Source organism: Callorhinchus milii, unplaced genomic scaffold (assembly GCF_018977255.1).
Source record: "Callorhinchus milii isolate IMCB2004 unplaced genomic scaffold, IMCB_Cmil_1.0 Scaffold2, whole genome shotgun sequence".
NCBI lineage: Eukaryota > Metazoa > Chordata > Chondrichthyes > Chimaeriformes > Callorhinchidae > Callorhinchus > Callorhinchus milii.
The window spans coordinates 63,290,161-63,313,385 of NW_024704743.1; the positions used below are offsets into that span (position 1 = coordinate 63,290,161).

The 23,225-nt window shown below is 38.8% G+C and overlaps 1 protein-coding gene across 1 annotated transcript in view; it reads right to left on the minus strand.

Moving 5' to 3' along the window:
* galnt1 (UDP-N-acetyl-alpha-D-galactosamine:polypeptide N-acetylgalactosaminyltransferase 1) overlaps positions 1-23,225 on the minus strand; it is a 77,664-nt gene that overhangs the window by 35,938 nt on the left and 18,501 nt on the right. Inside the window, exons 2-4 of the mRNA XM_007897441.2 lie at positions 21,378-21,588; positions 15,945-16,113; positions 3,381-3,547 (exon numbers count right to left, since the gene is read on the minus strand). Of these exons, the coding sequence (XP_007895632.1) occupies positions 3,381-3,547; positions 15,945-16,113; positions 21,378-21,516 (475 nt within the window). The 5' untranslated portion in view covers positions 21,517-21,588. The remainder of the gene's footprint in view (positions 1-3,380; positions 3,548-15,944; positions 16,114-21,377; positions 21,589-23,225) is intronic.

Here is a 23,225-nt window from a genome sequence, read left to right on the forward strand (position 1 = left end):
CATTCCTGTTACCTTCAAACCATCCAATCCTGTCCCCTCTAGTAGAATAACAAAAAAGTGCCCTGCTCTGCTCAGGAAGTACTCAACATCAGCAAATTACAGTTGTATAGCTCCTTTCACGTCAGGAGGACGTCCCAAATCACTAGACAGTCAAAAATGTACACCTGAGCTGAGGGTTGGGATCAGGAAGGGTGAAGGGCAGGGAGGATGGGGGTAGAAGGAAGGCTAAGCGTAACACCTTGGAGTCCGCTGACTAGTCATGATGATGAGAAGTGGTTTATATGGCATCTGATATTATGCATCCAATTTTCCTCAATTTGACAAAATGCTAAGCATTTTTCACAAAATTCGTTTGATCATTTTGGACCATTGGAAGGAGGAGGAACAATTGCAATATCTTATAGTAGCCTGTTGCTAGCACAGCGAGTAGAGTGTTTCATTTTCTGCTAACAATGAAATAAAAGCACTCTTTTTGTATAATGTATTAAAACAATTAGAACCCTGGAACATCTGTTTAAGTCGTTTCATACTGGTTCGAGCTAAGATAGAATTTTCTTGTAAAATTCTGCTGTGAATTTAACTAAATCCCTTGCATGTCCCTAATTATCTTTTCTACCATACTAGTCTATGGGATGTTCCAATTTACCATTAAGTAATGGGTCTAATTTTGGAATAAATTTTCAACAGATTTTTCATAACTGAAGTTCCTGCCTAGGATTTGTATTGGTAGCAATGTCTATAGAATTCACAGTAATAAGATTCCCATTTAATTTTCCCAGGGATTCCCAGCTCTACTTCAATATTCTTTATTGCTGTCACTGCCTTTGTCTCTTTTAGTTGTCTAGCCAGCAATTTGTCAGCTTAATCTGCACAATCAATAACCATCGCCTCGTCCAAAACAGCATTAATTCAATTATTCGGTCAGCACTGGGGTTATATACTTCAGTTATTCAGGTCTCTTAAGGTTTTTGTCTGAATAGGATGTTTTGTGCTGCAACATTAATTGATGGATCCCAGCCTTCACTGAGAACAGTTTCTCTGCTTAATGAAGCAGATTATATAATGTGCCCCCATATTACTGACATGAGGGATGTTCCCAAAGGAGTTCTTCCGAGGTAATCAACCTGTGATATATCGTGTAATATCCAGAAACTATATAATACACTGCATAGTCGCAACAATGTGATAATGCACTGTATCAAATGCAAGGATGATTATTATTATTATAGTAAAGAAAGCAATAGGTGAAATACAGTGTAGCAGGTTGGTGTAGCCTTCATGAAACGATCAGGCCAATTTTACAACCAAAATAATTTTCTGTCCCTCCACAAAGTCTCTATGAATTTCTTGTGAACAATCAAAAGTTTGGTCAGCACCAATTCAATATCTCCACCTGCAATTCATGCAAGTTTGGGGCGTTCTTCAATGTTGGAAGAGGTGAACACCAGTAACCGTGTCTCTCAAACATTAGGATGAATATGTTCACCTGGCAGATTCAGGCTTGGAACCAGTCACTAAAATCCATCTCCCTTCTGGGGTGTTCACAGATTGTTCATCTTAAATGGAATACGTATTTATCAATAATGCCACTCTCTGTTTTTCTTCAGTTAAAATTCCATCACCCATGACATCTTAACTCGTAAAAGATTATTTCTCATCTAACTGAGTCTCTGGTATAAAGGCCAGCCCAGTCTAAATCGGCTTAAGCATCACAGAATTTTAAAGCACTTGACTGGATTTTTAATTCCTTTCAAATTCCAGGAGACCAAATTAATAGAATTACTAAGAACCATTATGTTATGCTTCAAACCTTATGTTCTCCGTCTTTCCCTCTTGACCTTCTACTTTTTGTAGACAATCCTGAAAGCCAGTCATTGCCATCATCCAGATACAGCTGAAGCATCTACAGAATATAAATTACAGTAGAACACAGCATTTTCTCCAACTATCCACATATGCACTTAATTGCAAGGAATATTATCTGCACTGGGCTCAAATGCAGAAGTAGACTTATATCAGCAAAGAAAATCCAGTTGTGGTCATGATCATGAGGTTACTAGGCCTACAAGTCACCCATGCTGTGTGCACGAGCCAGCAAAGAGAGAAGCATAACAATTGTTTACAGTGCTTTTCACAAAAGAAGAATGTTCGAAACGCTTCATTCGGATGACAGGGAGCTCAAGCTGGTGGCTGCTGAGGAGTAGGTGGGGTATAAGAAAGGTGCCCGAAAGAGCAGTTTAAAAGAATTGTGTTAAGGCAGGTTTTAAAGGTGGGCAGAGACGTGACCAAGGCAGAATGACTCTGGAATGAAGTTCCAGGGTGCAGTGGCTGAGTTTGAAAGCTCACAGAAGGACAATATAATATCCTTGTATCTGTATTTGATTATATCAACCTTATGTCCTTCTAAAATATTCTAGAGCTAATCTGAGATTACGATGAAGGATTTAAAGATTATAATGGATATAATCTCTCTGTTAGAGAGGAAGGCATAAGTAAACACGTCCCAATACCAAGCCCCATCAGAACCCCAACTGTTTTAACATGAGACTGTCTGGAGCATTATGTACTGTGTATTGTGGACATACACTGTACTGGAAGCGCAGGACACCTGATTTCTAGCACTGACCAGCTGTCTTTCTACATTAAAACAATAGCCACTTCTGGGTTGTCAGGTTGTTGCTTATATCAGTTCATGCACATTGCACATGCACAACTGAGGATGCCTCTGGTGTCCTGCACTAACCACAGGAAGTGCCTGACCTCAGTTCATGAAGGAAGTAAGCATACATTCTCAGCGAACAGAAAGTGATATCAGAGATGCTGCCTGCTCATAGCGTGCAAGAAGTGAGGTCAGTGCCGTGATGTCCCAGAGTTTGGCTATTTCTTCACACTTCCTTTTGATGCAGGGATCTGAGCTCATGGACACATACCAGCATGGTATAATGGGGTTATCCTGTTTGAGTTTGATAGAGCATTACCATCGGGGGACCAGTGCACTTTTATTTGGTTACATTTTTCTGTAAATTAAATATTCCATAACTTATTTGTACATTCATCTAAAAGCAAATGATAAACTGCTTTACAGTTGCATAAATTATATTTAAACTAAATTATTGTGAAAAGGGAAAAATACTTAAAACCTATATTTGACTAATACCCTTTTATCAACCTGATAATCTAGTCATGGAACTGCTCCCAGTCAGCAAAATAAGACTTGTTTTCCTCACTTATTGTTTCAAACAGTCACTACTGAAATTGAAACACAAGAAACCTACTATGGAAACATCTTGTTTATCCACTTCCTCTCCAAACTCCTACTCTGGGTATTTTTAGGAATATTTGACAGCCACTTCCTTTACCATTTGTAAATGTTATCTTACCTCTTTCACTGGCATCATCCACCAGAATGATCTCCTCTAGTAGTTGTCTCGGCGACCTGTTCATCACACTATGCACAGTGCGTAACAGGGTGCTCCATGCTTCGTTGTGAAAAACTATCACCACACTGGTCTTTGGCAGGGTTTCAGGATACAGTTTTGTTTTACATCTAAAGGGAACAGAAATATACAAAGTAATGTGCAGAATATTTTTTTAAAATACTTATTATCGTCTTTTAGTTTTAAAATTAGCTTTAGCTATATGTTTGTTTGTTTATATTTGTTTAAAATAAATGACAAAACTGCCAAATTATTCCATAAGCAAATAAAATACACACATACCCCAACCATGCATGGTCAAATCCAGTTTCAGATGCATAAATAGTGATCAAATTTAGAGTGGAAATTATGTAAAAGACAGGAAACAAAAACAAAAAAAACTGTATGAAGACAGTACCTCAAAACTATAATAAATCAACAATTACTAGGTAGAAAAAATTCCCCTTAGAGGTCTCCATCGGCCATTTTGTTTTATTCAGCTAATTTACAGAAAACCGTCAAGGTCAGGATTGTGTTTTTAAATCGCTATGGAATGTAACAAGAAGGGAAAACGAAGGGAGGCAAGAAACTTGATAAACCAGCGAAAGGAGATGAATTTGGACTTCAATGAAGCACACATGCAGGAACATGAAAGACAAATTAAGATCTGTTTTGAAATATTAAAAAAAATTCAATTTATGCAAAATGTCCTCTGAAGAGAAGAATTACAAGAGATCATTTTGGAACTTTTCTATTAAAAGTTTCAAAATTCAAAAAGGTTGCCCCGGTTTTCTTTTTGATTATTATAAAAAAAACTGCAAAACAAACAATTGCTAGGGTTTGTGTCCATATAGTTCTTGTTTAAATAAATTGAAAATAAAGGCTTTATACAGACTCTGCCACTGATACTTTGAAATACTAATACTATAAGGCATACCAGGACATTCAGCTCATCAAGCTAGTTCTTTCCCAGACCACCAACACCTTACAGATTATACCAAAATCTTTCAGATTTTCAGATAAAAGCAGTAATGACATTCTGAACATCTGTGATCAGGGCTCCCTCTGCCTCCTTGTCCTCCTCGACCTCTCTGCCACCTTCGACACTGTCGACCACTCCATCCTCATACACTACCTCTCCGCTTTACTCAATCTTCACGGACCTGCCCTTGTCTGGTTCGATTCCTATCTCTCTCACCATCTCCACTTTGTTGCCTCTGATGGTTTCTCCTCCAGCCCCCGCACTGTCACGTCTGGGGTCCCCCAGGGCTCTGTCCTTGGCCCTCTCCTCTTTAATATCTATATGCTCCCCCTTGGTGACATCATCCACAGACATGGGGTCAACTTCCTATATATGCGGATGACACCCAACTCTATCTTTCTGCCTCCACCCTCAACTCCAGGACCACTGCTGTCCTGACAGACTGTCTGTCGGACATCAAGTCCTGGATGAGGGCAAATTTCTTAGTTGAATGTGAACAAGACTGAGGCCCTCCTGATTGGCTCACGTCAGCGCCTCAGCACCTCAGGCTCTGGCAACATCAACCTCCATGGTTGACACTACAACTCACCAGCCAGTCAGGGACCTGGTGTCTTGTTCGACCCTCAACTGTCTTTTCTTCCCCACATCCAAGCCATGACCCGCTCTGCCTTCCCTCACCTCCGTAACATCGCCTGACTCCGCCACTACCTCTCCCCTCAGGCCGCTGAAACTCTTGTTCATGCCTTCATCACCTCCAGGCTCGACTATGCAAACGCCCTGCTTGTCGGCCTTCCCAACTCCTCCCTCCACAGGCTGCAGATAATCCAGAACTCTGCAGCCCGTGTCCTCTCCCGCACCAAACTCCGTGACACCATCTCCCCACTCTTCAGAGGATCCAGTTCAAGATCCCGGTTCTCACCTACAAAGCCCTCCATGGCCTCGCCCCACCCTACCTCTGCGACCTCCTAACCCCCTACCAACCCGCCCGCTCCCTCCGCTCAGCCGGCTCCGGCCTGCTCCACGTCCCCCGACCCACCCGCCCCACCATTGGCGGGAGAGCCTTCAGCCACTCTACCCCCAACCTCTGGAATTCCATCCCCCAATCATTCTGTCTCGCCCCCTCCTTAGCCTCCTTCAAGTCCCGCCTCAAGACCCTCCTCTTCGACCATGCCATCAGCCACTCCCCTTCTCCTCCCCTCCCTCCCTGACCCCAGTTCGGTTCTGAAATGCTGTACGCTGTCCAGCATCTTGGAACATCCTCCTGAAGTGAAAGGCGCTACACAAATGTAATCTTGTTGTTGTAACAGGATTATGCTATCCAAGCCCACCAAGCCTTTTCAACTATTTTAATAGATCATGGTAGATCGTTCAATCCAATTTCCAAAACCGTTTCTTGATTTTCCTTAACCTCTTCCTTTTCAGGTAACTATTTTAATTTTAAATATCACATTCTGCAAAAGTTCTACTAATTGCTCTCTACCAAACCAGAACCTTCCCCCTTTCTTTCAGACAGTTCTGACCAATTGCAACACTATACAACCAATTGTACAAACCAAATCATCACTTTCTGTACTTGTGAAGTCCTGTAGTGCATTCGTTAGAGCACTCGCCTCGCAAGCGAGAGGACCCGGGGTTCGATTCCCCCGGCAGGGCAAAACGTTACAGTTGGCTGCTACGTTTCGCCCACAAAATATACAGTCAATTCACTTTACAGTATATTCTGTGAATTGCTTTGAGACGTCTCGAAGACGTGATAAGGCACTATATCAAATGCAAGGAATATCATTATCACTTTCCACTTTTAATTTTGGTTTTAATGATAGATAAAGCAATCTTAGCGTAAAAGGCACTGTTTATTTTTCTCGGGCCTCTGGCTGTACCCTTTTAATAAACCTCTTCACTGAATGCAATTAACAGCTGTAATTAACACAGAGGTTAATTAACAGTTGGAAGAAGGTACCAGTAAAAGTGGCAGAGGCCAAGAGGCTAGACTCATTTTAGAAACAGTTGTAAAATGTTGTGAAGAAAAATGATATGGTTAGTTCCTGGAACAGTGAAACCAAATGGGCTGAAGGAGTTTCTTTATCCAAAAGTGGTCTTGTGATTATTCTTTAAACACAAATTGGAAACTTAGTGCCCATACCAGGAAAAATTGCAAAAGTCAAGAAGTTTAGCAGAAAGTCTATGCTCACAACAAAAAGAAGTAAAGAAAATGTAGCTCCTTCAGATTAGTCTTGTTGTTCAAGATAATCTTGAGAAACTAGTACCAACCCAACCAACCTGTCCACTCCCTCCACTCAGCAGGCACTGGGCTACTTCATGTCCCTTGCCCTGCCAGCCTCACCATCAGTGTTTGGGCTTTCAGCCTTTCTGCCCCCACTCTCTGGAACTCCATGCGGGAATCCTTTCACCTTGCCACTTCCCTCACCTCCTTCAAGGTCCATCTCAAGACCGTCCTCTTTGACCCACGCAGCTTCTTCCCTTGGCTCCACCTCTCAATCCTACCCCCAGCTTGAATTCAAACCTTCAAGTGTCCAGCGTCTTGGGACGTCCTCCCAATGCTCTATAAATGCAATTTGTTGTTATGGTGATACCTCAGCCTAAAGTACCAATCACCTTACTTACTTATGTGTATTTCACAAAGAACTGAAGATAGCTACTGTGTCCTCCTCGCCAGCATTCTCTCTTTTAAATAACAAAAGAGCTTTTAATTTTCAGGAAACATTAAATATTGCTCACAAAAGACTGCATATGATTGCATGCAGTGGTGTGAACTACTTCAAGACGTCATCCCAGCTGTATAAATGTACATTGTTGTTGCATATCCAATAAACGATTCATTGCTTTATATCAAAAGCATCCAAACACCTGTTGACCAGGTAGCAGCCTTGAAATGATTTTTTACTGCTGCATTTAATCAGCTCATGAAGAAAGTTTTCAATTTTGTACAGGGATAATTTTTCACAGTAAACGGTTCCAAAGATACATTATTCATCTTTAAAACCATTAAATAACAGGCACTGAGAAATTATAGTAGAATTATGTAGTGCTGTAATATGTGATAATAAATAGGCCATTGTTTATATGCAGGAATTTCTGGTCAGTTAATAAAAGATTTTCCCAAATGCGTGAATCATTTTTTCCATTTAACGTTTAAAGTCCTTATGGTTGTAGGTCTTTCATTATGCAGAATAAAGCAAAACATTAATAACATGTCTTCAAATGCTGAAGATAATTAAAATAGATTTTCCACCAGGTAGGAGACTTTAGCATTGTACTTCCCATATTACTTGCCCGAGTATTTTATATTTGAAATATTCCAACCTACAATTAACTTTTTTAAAGGATATGACAAATAAAGGAACCAACTGTTTTTCCCCCCTGGATAACTTTTTTTCCCAAAACACCAGAATTTGTATGCACAAAAATAGGATAAAACATTGTTCTTACTTCCTTTTCTGCAAGTTGGGTTACTTGTATACAGTAAATGTCCCTCTTGCTTATATTTAAACGTAATCCCTGCCCTTCTAATTCCCATTTGATGTTTGTGCCTTAGCAGTCTTTAATCTTGTCAACATAAACAGTCACTATACATGACAATGATCTGATATAAGTTTGATAGAGGAAACACCCACATTTCGTACTTCTCCCTCCTGTGTCAACAAAAATTGGGTCAAAACACATCAATTATGCAAACACAGCCTATTTTGTAAGGACTTAAACTCAATAGAAAAAATTCTGTCCAATACCCTCCTGGATAATTCTCCACTTCTGCCGAGGGCCAAAGACAACTATTACAGATTTCAACTGTGACTATTGATAGTACTCTGAAACTATGAAGTATCCAGTTGCGTATAGTGAAGCAGACCTGCATTATAAGCGAGACAGCGCTTGATCAAAGGTCACACCGCATAGTGGAAAATTCTTATGCCTCAGTGCAAAATTCGTCTTACGCCTCTTTCTTGCATAGATTTGAACTAGCTTGAATAGAGCCTGGGGTTTCCAAAATAAGTTAGCAATGCCATGAGCTATTGAAAAAGTGTATGATTGAGCTATTAAAACTGGCTAAATGAGTACTGGTTAAACGAGTAATAATCCTTGCATTTGATTTAGCGCTTTTCACGTCTTCTCGACGTCTCAAAGCACTTCACAAATAGACTGTAAAGTGAATTGACCGTATATTTGTGGGCGAAACAATGTAGCACCTTATCACATTCGTGAGACACCTCAAAACCTTTACCTCATCTTAAAACCAGAATATACTAGTAGAGAGAATTGACTATAAATTTGTAGGTAAATTTACAATAATTTTTAAATGTTCTGAAATTCTCGTGAAGTATGTAAAAGATCTTTCACAGATTTCTTGTGGAGACACAGAGATAAAAATCAGTCATTCATGGTTGTTTGTGGAACTTTGCTGTGTGTAAATTGGCTGTTGCATTTACCTACAAATATACATTTTACAGTTAAATTTTGTTAAGTACTTTGAGAAGTGATAAGACATTTTATCAAATGCAAGGATTTTTAATTATGTACAGGCATCTGGAAATCTACTCAAACATCTGGACTCAAACACGTGGGAAATCTCCTTGAACACATTTTTCTAGTTCATATTATACAAAGGATTTCCACCATTCTACTTTAGATTGCAAAAGATTACACAATGTTGCCTACTCTGAACTGGGTTAATCTAACCTGGAGTGCAGATTATTTGAATGTAATTAATGACTTCTAGCTCACCTCACCATTTCTTGTGTGAGATACATCCATGTTCAATTGTAAGCAGGAAACATTTCCCATTTTGTACTTTTTCTGTTCACAATTCACCTGCTAAGTTGCCCCACATACGAGGTTGTTGTTATCACCTAACCAAGCTCTGTGTCCTTAGAAGCCTTACAAATGTGCATAACCGTATTTTCGCGATATCTCGCCCCTTTCAACTCTGAGGCATATGTGGATAAATAGCACGTGAATGAATATCATTCTACTACATGCAGATCCTTCTTCATTTAGTAATTTGTTTCATTATTTACAACTTTTCCCAGTTCATCAGAAAATGTAGATAGTTTGGTTTCCAGCCCCACTTGGAGATCATTTGTGTAGTGTACAAAGCGTTAGCTTAACTCTGATCCTTGAGGCCCCCAGCGAGTTACTTCCTTCCATATTGATGCAGCCACAAGTACAATACACATTGCTTATTATTCTTCCAATTTCTGATCCACTTCAGAAGCTTCCCCCACTTCAACATGCCTTTCGATCTTTGCAGACCTATCTCCTGTGTGAGTGTCAAAAGCTTTCTTTTATGTACAATGTCCAAGATCGCCTTATAATAATAATAATAATAATCCTTGCATTTGATATAGCGCTTTTCACGTCGGGAGGACGTCCCAAAGCGCTTCACAGAACACACTGTAAAGTGAATTGACTGTATATTTGTGGGCGAACGCGGCAGCCAATTGCGCACAGCAATGTCCCACAAACAGTCGTAGATTGAAAATGACCAATTTATTATTGTTTTTGGTTTTGGAGGGATTATTATTAGGCGTGTGGAGTAAGGAAACTTGCCCAAGGTTTCGCCCTGCCTGGAATTGAACTCAGGTCTCTCACCTGCAAAGCGAGTGCTCTAACCACTGAGCTACAGGAGATCCCATTATCTCTTCAAAGAGCTACAATAGAATTGTTTTACATGGTCTCTCTTCCATAAAGTTATGATTTTTTTGTCAGCCGGGTGTCTGACGCATGTGGAAACCCATCATCAGCAGGGTATCTAAACCAAACTGATTTCCATGCAATCCACCTACACATGGGAAATCCCAGAGATAGATTGTTAGAATGGAATACTCCCTGGGTATAAAGTTATCCTGACTTCTTATATTTCTATACGTTCTCTAGACTCTTCATTATTCTCTCCTCCAGAATACCTTCCAATGTTTCCCTAAACAGATGTCAAACTCACTAGCCTGTAGTTCACAAGGCTCCTGGAAAACAAGAAAAAAAAGCTTCCGATAATATCAATACGAGCTGCAAGAATTAGAATGCAACATAGAAGCGAATGATCAAATATTGGTGGATCCAAATATTGAACAAATTATAAACAATAGTTGCAAGTAGTCACCTGACTGAATAAAGACTATTAGAAAAAATTAATCAAGAAATATACTGCATTGCTACTTGGCATTTTGTTACATCCAACTATTTTAAAGAATATTTATTAAAGAAAGCAATAGGAATTTGCAAAATGTGTATGTTTTGATTGTAGAATTGTCTTTCTTGTGCTAAAAGTATAGATCGGTGTGCACTTATGAAAATGGGTAGTGAAAGCCAATGCGTCATGAAAGCTGGATGTGTTGACCAGCTGACTCCCTGCTCCACTGTATAATATTTACATTTATATCATGATTTTCACGTCAGGAGGCCGTGCATGCACTTAAATATATAAAATGATGGTGAGCATATAAATAATTACAAAATTATTTGGTAAGATTGTATAATTCCACCTGTATGCTCAGCGTCATTTGGGAAGCTACCCTGTGTGAGGGGCACTATATAAATGTAAATTGTTATTGTTCCATGTTTTTCTGGTTGCAGTGTTGATTACTATAGCAAAATAATTCTATAGTTTATAATCCTAAACACAATTCCTCAAAAAAAATGCTGTTAAAAAATAGCTTTAGTTTACTAAATTTCATTAAAATTGAACATCCTAATATTGAAGATTAAATCTCCAGTATTGTGAGCAAATGATTAATACCATTATTAAATGATCCATCAGTATTCCTTTTATTAAATTAGAATACAAAATATTAATTCTCCCACGCAAAGCAAATCTAAAAATCTTATCAGGACACTATCTGCCTCAGTATTTTTCTAAGAGTACATCTATTTTCCTCTCTTAATAATCCAGAGAATGCATGCATGTCACACCATATTCATACACCAAACACCGCTTGGCCAGCAATTTAAATATTTTTAAAAGTTAAATTTTCTGTCCAGTGCAAATAGGAGAAACAGGCTCTGTGTTCTAAAGTGGGTCTCATTAGGTTGCAGCTACAGGAAACCATACACAGTACTGCTTGAAATTCTTTTTTTTAAATCTACTTGTTTTGATTCATAACTATGTGAAATTGAAAACAAAAATCTATTGAATTCTTAACATAAAATCCCTAAGAAGCCATTTGGTGAAGAAATTAATTTGAAGGGATACATTGCAGTATCGTTATAGTGGACTTCTTTGTAGCACAAATTTGGTTTGAACGCAGTTGCAATGTGGACCCCATTGACTGCACGATTGCAGCAAGCCTGCTCAGACTTTTTTGTAGCTTCCAATTGTTTACATAATTCTCAAAAGAAAGCATTTGATCAATGCAAAATAAAACTATCTTTCATGTTTTCTAAATGCATTCCTGCCCCCACCAGAATATAATAATCTTTGCATTTGATATAGTGATTTTTACGACTTCTAGACGTCTCAAAACACTTCACAGAATATACTGTAAAGTGAATTGACTGTATATTTGTGGGCAAAACGCAGCAGCCAATTGCGCACAGCAGTGTCCCACAAGCAGTTATGGATTGAAGCGACCAATTTTTTTTTCTTGAGCGATTATTATCAAGCGTGTGGAGTAAAATGGTAGTATGGCTAGGGTATTGCAATTAGATTTTGTTCTAAAACAGTAGTTTTTGTTTTAATTAGAGTGCTCCCATTGGTTTATTTTTTTGAAACCCACAAGGGTATAAAGCAGTGTTTCCATATTACTCCTCTGCAACATCCTGATGAATCTCCTCTACACTGAAGAGTAAATTACAACAACAACAAATTGCATTTATATATTGCCCTTCACACATGGTAGTATCTTAACAGTGTTTACAGAGCTTTTAAACTTGTGATATCCTTAAGGAATAGTAGAGATGAATTTTCAGTTTCTATTGTATTAGAAAATTGGAAAAAAACAGTAGCCACGTACTCCCTAAGTAAAGCACTGAACCTCTAAATTCGTGAAACCTGTCACACGTCTGCACTAATTACAGGACCTCATATCTTTCTTTGTTGACTTTTTCAATAACGTTGTTATTTCACGAAATCTTCAAATACTCAATCTACCATAATCTTACAAAGAAATGCCACCAAGGCTTTTTGCGCTGTTCTAGGGAAGATCTTTTGCTATTATAATAATAATAAATAATAATTCTTGCATTTGATAGCACTTTTCACGTCTTCTAGACGTCTCAAAGTGCTTCACAGAATATACTGTAAAGTGAGTTGACTGTGTATTTGTGGGCGAAAAACGGCAGTCAATTGCGCACAGCAGTGTTCCACAAACAGTCATGGATTGAGTGAACAAATTATTGTTATTTTTTTCTTGAGGGATTATTATCAGGCGTATGGAGTAAGAAAACTTGCCCAGGTTTTGCCCCGCCAGGAATCAAACCCAGGTCTCTTGCTTGCGAGGCGAGTGTTCTAACCATTGAGCTACAGGACTCCACCTGTATTATTGTGCAGCTAAGTAGTTTCATTGTTTATTGACATTAATAACTCATACGGACCCAGACTGTTGAATGAGGCTTTATAGGAAACAATCTGCAAACGGAACCTATAATGTAACACAGTGAAGCCCGGTTAGAAAGTAGTGTTTAGGAATGATAAAATTCCAACCTGCACTATAGTAAGGCGAGGTTGTGGGTTTGACAGCACACACACAGCCAAGCCAAATAATTTTTGAACTACTGAAGCGGTTTAAGAAAGCCCATACAGTTTTTTATATTCTTTCAATAATAACTTGCATATATATATAGATCTATAAATATATATAGCGCCCTCCACTCCGAGCAGCATCCCAGAGCACTTAACTATGGTGGAGCCCGATGCCGAGCCAGGAGGGGGAAGATGCCCCTAGTCATGGTCGAAGAGGAAGGTCTTCAGGCGTAACCTTGTACCAAATTTCTCCCCCAAGCAATAATTAGTATGAATATTGCTAGGAAACAGAGATTCCAGACTTGGTTAGGTTTTGTCTTACTCCATGTTTTTGTTGATTCCCAAAAGGAAACTATGAAGCAAGTCAAATAATCCATCATTTCTAGGACCTGCAGATCCAAATCGTGGCCATTAGGTAAATTAATATTCGGTGAGATAAGATTTAACCGTAAAAAAAACTTGGTGAGATGCATTCTGAATGATCAATGTAAAAAAAGCTCCATGGGGGCAGCTTCTATAGTGTAGTGGATAGAGCTGCAGTTTGCTGGTGACAGTCAGGGGAGACTAAACTGGCCTTCCCAGGGTGATGGAGGGTAAGACCAGCCAGTGCTCCTGTTACTGGTCTTTCTACAGCACCCTCTACTGAAACTGTACACATGTGAGAAGTCAGGACAGATTGATCTATAGTTGAATGGCTTGCTGACACTCACTATCAGAGCTCATCAAACTTAGCTGGAGGCGGATAGAAATGGAGCAGAGAATTAAATTAGCAAAAATTATAAAAATTGGACACTAAATTTATATTAAAAAAAAAAGTTCCTCTACTGTGCAAATGCTGCTCTAAGCTGGTGAGGGATTCATCAAAAGCCTATTCCTGGTATAGATTGAAATGACTGCCTTTTTGATAATACCAAATGATCAAATATCAGCACCTGGAACTCACTAACCCTGTTGAGGTGCCAAAGAGAGTAGTAAAGTGACAAAGAGAATGTTTTTAACTCTTTGAGTTTGGGATGGTTCTCAAGACATCCTAAAGTTGAGCAAGGCCTTCCTGATCTCAAGCCTTTACAGAAGGTCCCCTTCTTTCATAACATAATACTTACACAGCAGCCTTTTTTCAAGTTGGAGGGATGGCTTAAAGCACTGCCAGCTAGGCACCTGAGATGAGGGTGGGGGACGAGGGGGTCGGGATGGGAAAAGATGACTGAAAGCGATCAGAGTCAGGTCTTGACATGTCTCGAAAAAGGGGAGGGAGGGAGGGAGCGAGTTGGAAGGAATGGAGCTCCAGAGAGTGGGAGCCAAATGGCGATGGTGGGGCGGATGGGTTGGGGGGGGGCATATGAAGAAAGACAGTGTTTGCTGGGCAAAGGGACAGCTAGATCGGGAGATCTCAGAGATAGGGTGAGGAGGGCAATGAAAGCCATAGAGTAGTTTCTCACTCAGGAAAGAGGGAGCTTGCTTTGAGGAAATGGTAAGTCGTTCGGCATCTGCCTTCATTCCCCCCTTGGTGGCTGAGGGAGGCTCCGATCATTTGTCCTGACAGTTAACCACAAACCGCTGCTCTCGCTTTCCTTCTCTCGCTCCCCCTGTTCCTCATGCTCTGTCTCAATCACTCTGTCTCCTCCCCTCTCTGTCAATCAATCTCTCTCCCTCTTCTTTCAATCACTCTCCCCTGTCTCATGCATCCTCTCTCTCTCAATTAAATATAATGTTAATCCTTGCATTTGATACAGCACCTTATCACGTCTTCGAGAAAACGCTTCACAGAATATATTGTAAAGTGAATTGATAATTGGTCTCTCTCGTATACGCACACTCTCTCCATCAAATGCAAGGATTATTATTATTATCACTCTCTCAATCATTCGCTCCCCAGCTCTCAGCCACAATCACTCCCTCTCCCATTCTCTCTCTTTCTCTGTCCTCTCTCACTCACTCACACACACACTCTTTCTTTCCACCTCTCAATCAGCTGTGTGGCTCACTATCCCAGCAGCACACACAGGGTGGATTACTATCTGGCAGCGGGAGGAGCCGGTGGTTGTATGGAGATGCGCTTGCCTTCCCCTCAGCTCGGGAGGGACTTTGTAACCCACTGCAGCGCATTGAGTCGCACAGAGTGGTAATAATTCCGCCCATTACTGCAGTCTGTCAGAAAGCGCTTGCCGGGCTGAGGGGAAAGCAACTACGTCCTCCAACCTGCTGGTTCCTGCCGCTGCCATGAGAAGACAGTTCGCGAGGAAGAGAGCTGTTGAGCCTGATTAAGTCATAGTCATTCCCCCTGGCTGGATTCGGCCCACGAGCCACCAATTGAACTACCCTGGTTAATGCAAATTATCTCTTCTGTTTTACAGAGTTAGTCATTTTCTGTTGTAGGACCTTCTTGGAAATTTGCACAGAACTCCCTTGTTCCAAAGCTGTCTTGGGGTGGAAAGCAGTGGAGGCAGATTGTTCACGAGAGGCAGGCTTTTCACTAGCTTATACACAAGGCTTTAACAAAATGTAAAATAAATGTCATCAGTCTCCCTTTCCAGTACTAATCCAAAAGCACAATCCCAATGTGGATTAGAATCTTTTCATGCAATTCTTTTCAAATACAATCAAACACATTCACAAATCAGTTTTAAGGATTACTTGTAGAATGATTAACATTTATGACTTTTATAAATAAAAATAAATCCCTGCCTTAACTTTCTATTGAAACAGTGCATCAGCCTAAGAACAGTAACATCTTTTATCTTTGTAGTCTCAAGTTAAAAGCGCAGTTTATTTTGACGGTTTTAAAGAGCATTGTCACTCAGAATTTAAAAAGCGTTATAACCATTATAACCCTGTCCCTAAAGGTTGTACTTACCCATCTAACCTGACATCAGGAAGAGTCCTGTTGAGTGCTATCATATCACTCGCCATTAAGTTGAATTGATTGATTTTAAACATCTCCTTCATCTTTTCCTGATTATCTTTTGGGATTATTACAGGTTTTCCCATCTCTCCAGGCCCTTCTTGTGGCTTCTGTACTATCTCTGAAATAAAACAAGGTTTTGTTACTAAATGAAATTTAGATTTAAAATAGGTTTTAAAAAATGAGACTTACTGCTGTGATTATCTGTGATTATCTATGGAATCTTTTCTACAAAGAATGCTCAAGTTCTGTAATCAATTTTCTTAATGAGAAACAAAGCAATCCTGGTTAGAATTTGACAATGCAATTTATTAACATAAATGAAGCTCTATTCAACTTTTGGTATAAATTTAGCATGTGGTTTTAAGATTGGCCAACTATTATCTATACCCAAAGAACAGTATCATTATTCCCCTGCAGATTTCCTTCATAATACAACAAAGCTCTAAATAAACAGTGCTATACATTCTGCCTTATCCCTATCCTTGTTACATTCTGTCCCCACTTTCCACTAAGGATCGTGAGCAAAAAACAGATGTTTTATAACAATAATCCTTGCATTTGATATAGCTTTTTACACATCTTCTAAACATCTCAAAGCGCTTCATAGAATAGACTGTAAAGTGAATTGACTGTATATTTGTGGGCGAACGCGGCAGCCAATTGCGCACAGCAGTGTCCCACAAACAGTCGTGGATTGAAATGACCCAATTTATTATTGTTCTTTTTTTGGAGGGATTATTATTAGGTGTGTGGAGTAAAGAAACTTGCCCAAGGTTTCGCCCTGACCTGCCTGGAATTGAACTCACGTCTCTCACTTGCAAAGTGAGTGCCCTAACCACTGAGCTACAGGACTCCAGTTTTCCCTTTCATAGACCAGAGGAACGGAGGCAAATTATAATGCTCGCACCGCTGTCTGGGAAAATCCTAAATCAGTACAAACAGATTAGTGGCTTTACCAACCAAGTCAGCAGAGGGGTTACAGTCTCCAAATTAAACTAATTTCTTTACTGGAATATCAACTCACCTTTTCTTCCTCCAGCAATCTACAGACTTTTAACACTGAATCTGAACAGTTTGACATAGGATATTTTTTATTTTAGTCTTATTGCTGTACTACACTGCATGTCTTAGCCTTTCACCTCAGTTTTGCACTTGAAATAAATTTAAACCAATAACAAACTGTCTGGAGAGGTAGTTCAGCAGCCAATTGAATGCAGATCATGATCCTTAAACCTGAATCCAATAAAATATTCTAAAGCTAATAGTCAGTTTGGAAAAGTTGAAGGAATAACAAAAAATAAACAACTTGCAAAATAACTTGCAAACATAAATGTGTATGTAGAAAGAATGACAAAGCTATAAAGAGGTTCTAACAAGTGATAAAGAATAAATGTTTGCAATACAAGGCACTGTATACAGCAGAGTGAAGAACGAGCCTGAAGAAGCTTCCTGTGAAAGACTAAATTCTAAAAGGGTCAGTGTCTCAATGTTCTCCTCTCTCCAATTTAGATGGTCAACTAAAGGCAGAATAAACAATGAGGTAGAATTCTCCTTTTTTAATTTTTTTGGGGGGGAATTCTAGCCAGTTACATAATTTTGATTTGGATTTATGGAATACAGAATCTAATTCCATAAACTAACATAAAAACTGCTTTACAATTTCTGAATACTTAGGATACTATTGATCGTATAAGTTATCCTTCCTTTGTTTGCTCAAATCATTACCATTCCTTCTTCAATTTTGACACTTTCCCTACCCTCTGGGGAAATGCCTAGATTCTAAAATCAAGGTTTCTTTTATTCAAGATTCATAACCATCTATACAGGGAAATTGTAATACTCCTACCAACACCTTGAGAACACTTAATCAGTACAGACTGAATAGTGGCTTTACCAACTGTTCCCATAGAGATAATTCTGTACTCTACGATTTAGCACACTGGAGCAACATGCCACTATTTTATTTAATTCTTGTCATACCTTCATAGTTTGCCAATTAAAAATGTAAAAATGCCTCATAGTCTCTTTATCTGTGGGACAGACGATTTATTGCCCATTTCACCAATCTTAACTTCAATTATGAATTTTCATTAAAGATAAGACACTGCAATACTGGGGAACAGAAGCACGTTTTCCCCCAAATAATGAGTTACAAGCAATACTTTCAGGGTAAACATGTAAAGCACTTATTTTCACTCATCAGTGTTCCAATTACATTTCTCATTCCATAACTCCTCTGAGCAATAACTAAAACAATTAGTGTAGTCTATTTTGAATTGCAATCATTGTCTTGTTGCAAACTTGTTACATGTTTTGAGCTCATTCCATCCATGACCCGTAAACAGTTCTGCGCAGAATTCATATTAAAAAAGGTTGTAGAGGTACCAGTACAGTTGGGAATTACAATTAATTATTTGCTTGCCAGATCAGCTCTTTTGAAGGGACAGCAATTGTTCAAAATATACTTTTATGATTTGCCCTTTTAATACATCTTTTTTGCTCCCTTGATAATCAGAAACCTTCAGTTTGAGAATGATTGAGGAATGAATATCTTTACATAAATTTTATATTATTTTGCATTGTAACCAAATTAAATCAGGCTGCTCCAGACAACAGAAGTTTACAAATGAAATGATTGAGCTCACTGGGACTTAAACACAGGTGTAAAAGGTGTACAGCAGCTAAACACCTTAGTGTACAAATTTCATAGTACACTATTTTCTGTTGTGTTTACTCCTACATGTGTATAAATGCTCTCCTGGAGAGAAAGAAGGGAAAACCAGTACAATTCATTCTTATTGTTGAGGGAGGGTGAAGGGGGGTCTGTTCGTGGTGGAAAAGTCATATCTAGTCTTGCTGCAGTTTCTCACTTGAATTCTCTCACTCTTACTAAGAAAGTATACTATCACAGTGAAAAGTCTTACAGTGCTTTGGGTAATTATTGACAAGTGTAGCAATTGTTTTTCTGGCTAACCAACGCAGCCAATTGCCTCAATAAGATTCCATTGTTGTGAGGTGAATGATTCGTTTAGAATATTATTGGGCAGGACACCAGAGAAGAAAAAACCCATTTCAAAAAGTGCCATGAAATCTCCAACAACTCTCCTTGTTGCAGATCACAGGGTAACCACAAAGAACGAAAACACTACTACGACTATACTCCTTTCGCATCCACTAATAAAGCTGATATTGCCATTCAAATAACATTCTTTTACTTTAGCTTGTTGGAAAAGGATAGGGAGGAAACATCAATCCAAACACCATCTTGAGAAAAATGCACAGGCCAGGTAAACAATCACAAACCTATGCAGCAAAGTCTCTGAATAGATTATCTGAATGAAAATACAAGGACTTGCTTATTTCTCAATCCCTGAAGTTTGAATTCCTTACTTCAGCAAAAGGTAAGGAATGACACCACAAACAAAACTGAAGGTTTTGATCTTAATAGATGAATTTATTCTAATTGAAAAAAAGAGAAGAGACCATGTTTAAGCCCTCAAAATGCTGAAGGACATAGATCATTTGAACGTAAAAGGGTAACTTGGTGAATATTAGGAGTCCTGTATCTCAGTGGTTAGAGCACTCGCCTTGCAAGTGAGACACCTGGTTTCAATTCCAGGCAGGTCAGGGCGAAACCTGGGACAAGTTTCCTTACTCCACACGCCAAATAATAATCCCTCCAAAACAAAACAATAATAAATTGGTCATTTCATCCACGACTGTTTGTGGGACACTGCTGTGCACAATTGGCTGCCGCATTTCGCCCACAAACATACAGTCAATTCACTTTACAGTATATTCTGTGCTATATTGAGTATATTGAGAAATCTAGAAGATGTGAAAAGCGCTATATCAAATGCAATTATTATTATTATTATTAATATCTACTGAAAACTAGGTTTAGAAGTACAAGATTAGCAAGGCCCTAGTTAAACTGAGAAATTAGGACAGGTGATAATTTTCGACAAAGCAGAAAATACATTAATTGGACGCCTATCAGTAGGAGATGATGTTGAATTACTCCTTGAAAAGTTATTGGGAAATATCTAGTTATCGAGAATACAATTGAGGAATAAAGTGATAAATACTGATATAGATGATGACATTATCCAAGGCTCCTTGTCCTGATATAATCATGGATATTGACACTTATGGCAAAACCATTAAGGCCCAAGCACAAACTGGAAAATCTAATTTATCTTCTAAAGGTACCATCTTTAGGAGATCAAGAAAAACAGTTAAGCCTGCTTCTCTTGGAAATTTTGTTTTCCTTGAGATTGTTGAGGAAATAAGATACAAAACTGTACATATTCAGTCAGGAAAAAAATTGTTTGGTTTGATAGGCTGAACAATATTTTCTTGCCTCATACAGTCTTGTATTAATCCCCGAGGGCAATAGGCAATCAGTCCTCTGTTCCTCTCCCATCTTCAGCATCCAGCATTTCCAAACATCTTATTATTTTTAACCGACTGAAATTAAATCTTTCCAAATCCATCGATTTAATTTGCTTTATAAATGGTGGATCTTGAAGGGCCTGCACAAATATGTTGCCATTTGCTGGCCTCAATGTCACTCTAAAAAGGATATCTGGCCACAAGGAAACGATGGAATTGACACAAGCTTCCCTCATTGCCTATGTTATTCTAAAAGCAATTAACTTGAAGGAATGAATCTTCAATAATACCTTCCTTATGACATTATATGCAACATTTAAAAATTGCGCGCATTAGAAAAATGGATTGTAAATGTCAAAATGGTTCTTCAGTGATATAGAAATCAGCAACCATCTAAGATAAAGCTCTCTCTTTCATTTGCAGTTGGTTTGGTTCCCACACTATCTTAAGTAGGATCAAGTCTGATTTTCTTTCTTTTCATTTAAGCATTAAGGGACTCTTGGGAAGTTAACATTTTTCAGTAATGAGGAAATAAAAAAATAAATCATAAGTGCCACATCATAAAGTCTCTTCATTATTTCAGACACAGAATTAAAATTTTATTTACCGTTCTAAAACATTTACAACAAGCATCATTTGTATGCGCTGCCAAATCCTGATTCCAGCGCTGGCAACTGCCAATATTTTACACGGGTTCCAACATTGAGAAAATGCAAGTGTCGAAACAGCAAAGATCAAAAACACCTTCAGCAAATTGAGATATGAAATTTCATGAGATAATAAAATTAAGTCACATTCTAAAACTGTCCCTTCAAATATGTGCAATGTCCCAGATTTGTTCCTATAGGGAGTTAGTATAGGCGGTTCTGTCAAATAAAATATGTGATGATAGAAAATGTAGCCAGACTTTAATATATAAATGTCAATACCCAAAGTGCATGTTTTATCATATTAATGTATATAAGGTACTGCTACCAACTTTCTTACCTTCTCGAGCAGGAAGGCCACGTTCTTTCTTTTCTTCACACTTGTTACATTCACTGAAGTAAAGCAGTAGAAACATATCCAGCAGCACCCAGACCAATGAGGTGGCTACAACCACCTTACAATATGCAAACTTTCTCATGATACTGGTTCAGACAGTGCAGAAGTGGATTCAGTTCAGCAACCGGCTGGATAACAGCTTCAACAGCAACTGCTAGAAAAGATAAAGACACCAGGGTAAGCCAACAGTTTAATTTTATTTGAATCCAGAACCACAGTTCAAATTTAACTTCAATGCTGAATAAAGAATTACTTCCTCAAAATTATAAAAACAAATAAAAAATTAAAGGTGTAATCAAAACAATGAGGATCGTGGTCTACAGCAATTCTTCATACATCTTATAGACAGTTTTCTTTTAGGAAATAACATTATGGGATATAGCACATAGGTAGTTTGGGACATATGTGCATGCAACTGCCAGAATGGTGGAAAGCGAACGAGATGGACCTTGGCCTTTTTTTGTCAAACATTTCTTATGTTCTTAAGTTGCTAGTTTTCTGCTTTTCTAAAATTAACATTGATTACCATTCTACATAACGCCCAACTGAGCATTTGATTCGTTTGCTTGAAAATCCATATATTGGCATTCCAAATTGGTGACCCAATTGATAATACTTCACAAGTCACATGATTGGGTAAAAGCCCACACAGGCTGAATTCTTATTAGCCATTTGCACAGTCTGAATTTCCAGTCACTATTTGGGAGTCGAGATTTCCCATTGCTTTTGCAATGGGATCTCAGTTTAATGTCTCAAACGAAGGATTCTACCTCCAAAAATACAGCGCACACCTGGGGTTCTTTCTGAATGAAATGTCTGTCTAACCTAGACTGTAATAATAACCTTTACATTTGATATGCTTTTCATGTCAGGAGGAGATCCAAAGTGCTTCACAGGATTTTATTGTGAAGTGGACTAACTGTATTTGTAGGGAAATGTGTCAGCCCAACTGCACACAGCAATGTCCCACAACAACAAAATGCATTTATACAGTGCATTTCACATCCGGAGGACGTCCCAAGACGATGGGAAACAGCCACCTCTGACAACACCGTCCCAGCCCTGCATTTCAGGATCATCCTTAGACTATTTAAGTTCCAAGTACCGATGTAGGGTTTGCACCCAAAACCTTCTGACTCAAGAAGCAAGAATGGTACCAACTGAGCTAGGCTGACACCTGGCACTTTTATATTGAAGCAGTAACTAATGGCATTTTGCACATTCCTGGCTTGTATAGAGATGCACAGCTAGAAAATTATGATTTGTGATTTGGACACAGTCTATGCTGTGGATTCTGCCACACAGTATAAAAGCGACAGATTGTATAGCATCGACAGCTCAGACCATTGTACCCGAATTTCTACGTGAACCAAGTCTGCAGCCTCCTGGAAGACATACACTTCATGAGCATGAGTGAGATTAACAACATCTGAAGAGTTTTTAGCCCATGTAAAACTGCTTTTCTTCCTTTCAACAACCATAAGCCCTTACAAAACAATTAGTTTGAAAGCCATTCATAATTTCTGTCTTAATCAGCTTGCTAATAGCAATTTGTAAAGTTATTAATTCATATGAACAAACTCCATTGCACATGTTTCTCTGCTGCACTTGAATTGTATAATGAGCCATGGTTCTATGCCTTCTATAGGAGGCCAGAGCATTTTAAAAAAAAATCCTTCACCTTTCCAAAGATTAATAGTCTTCATAGAGCTCCATGCATCCCAGAGGATGGCAGGGACAAGCTACAAGATTACATTGAATCCTCGGGCAAGGGGAATTAACAGTCACTGA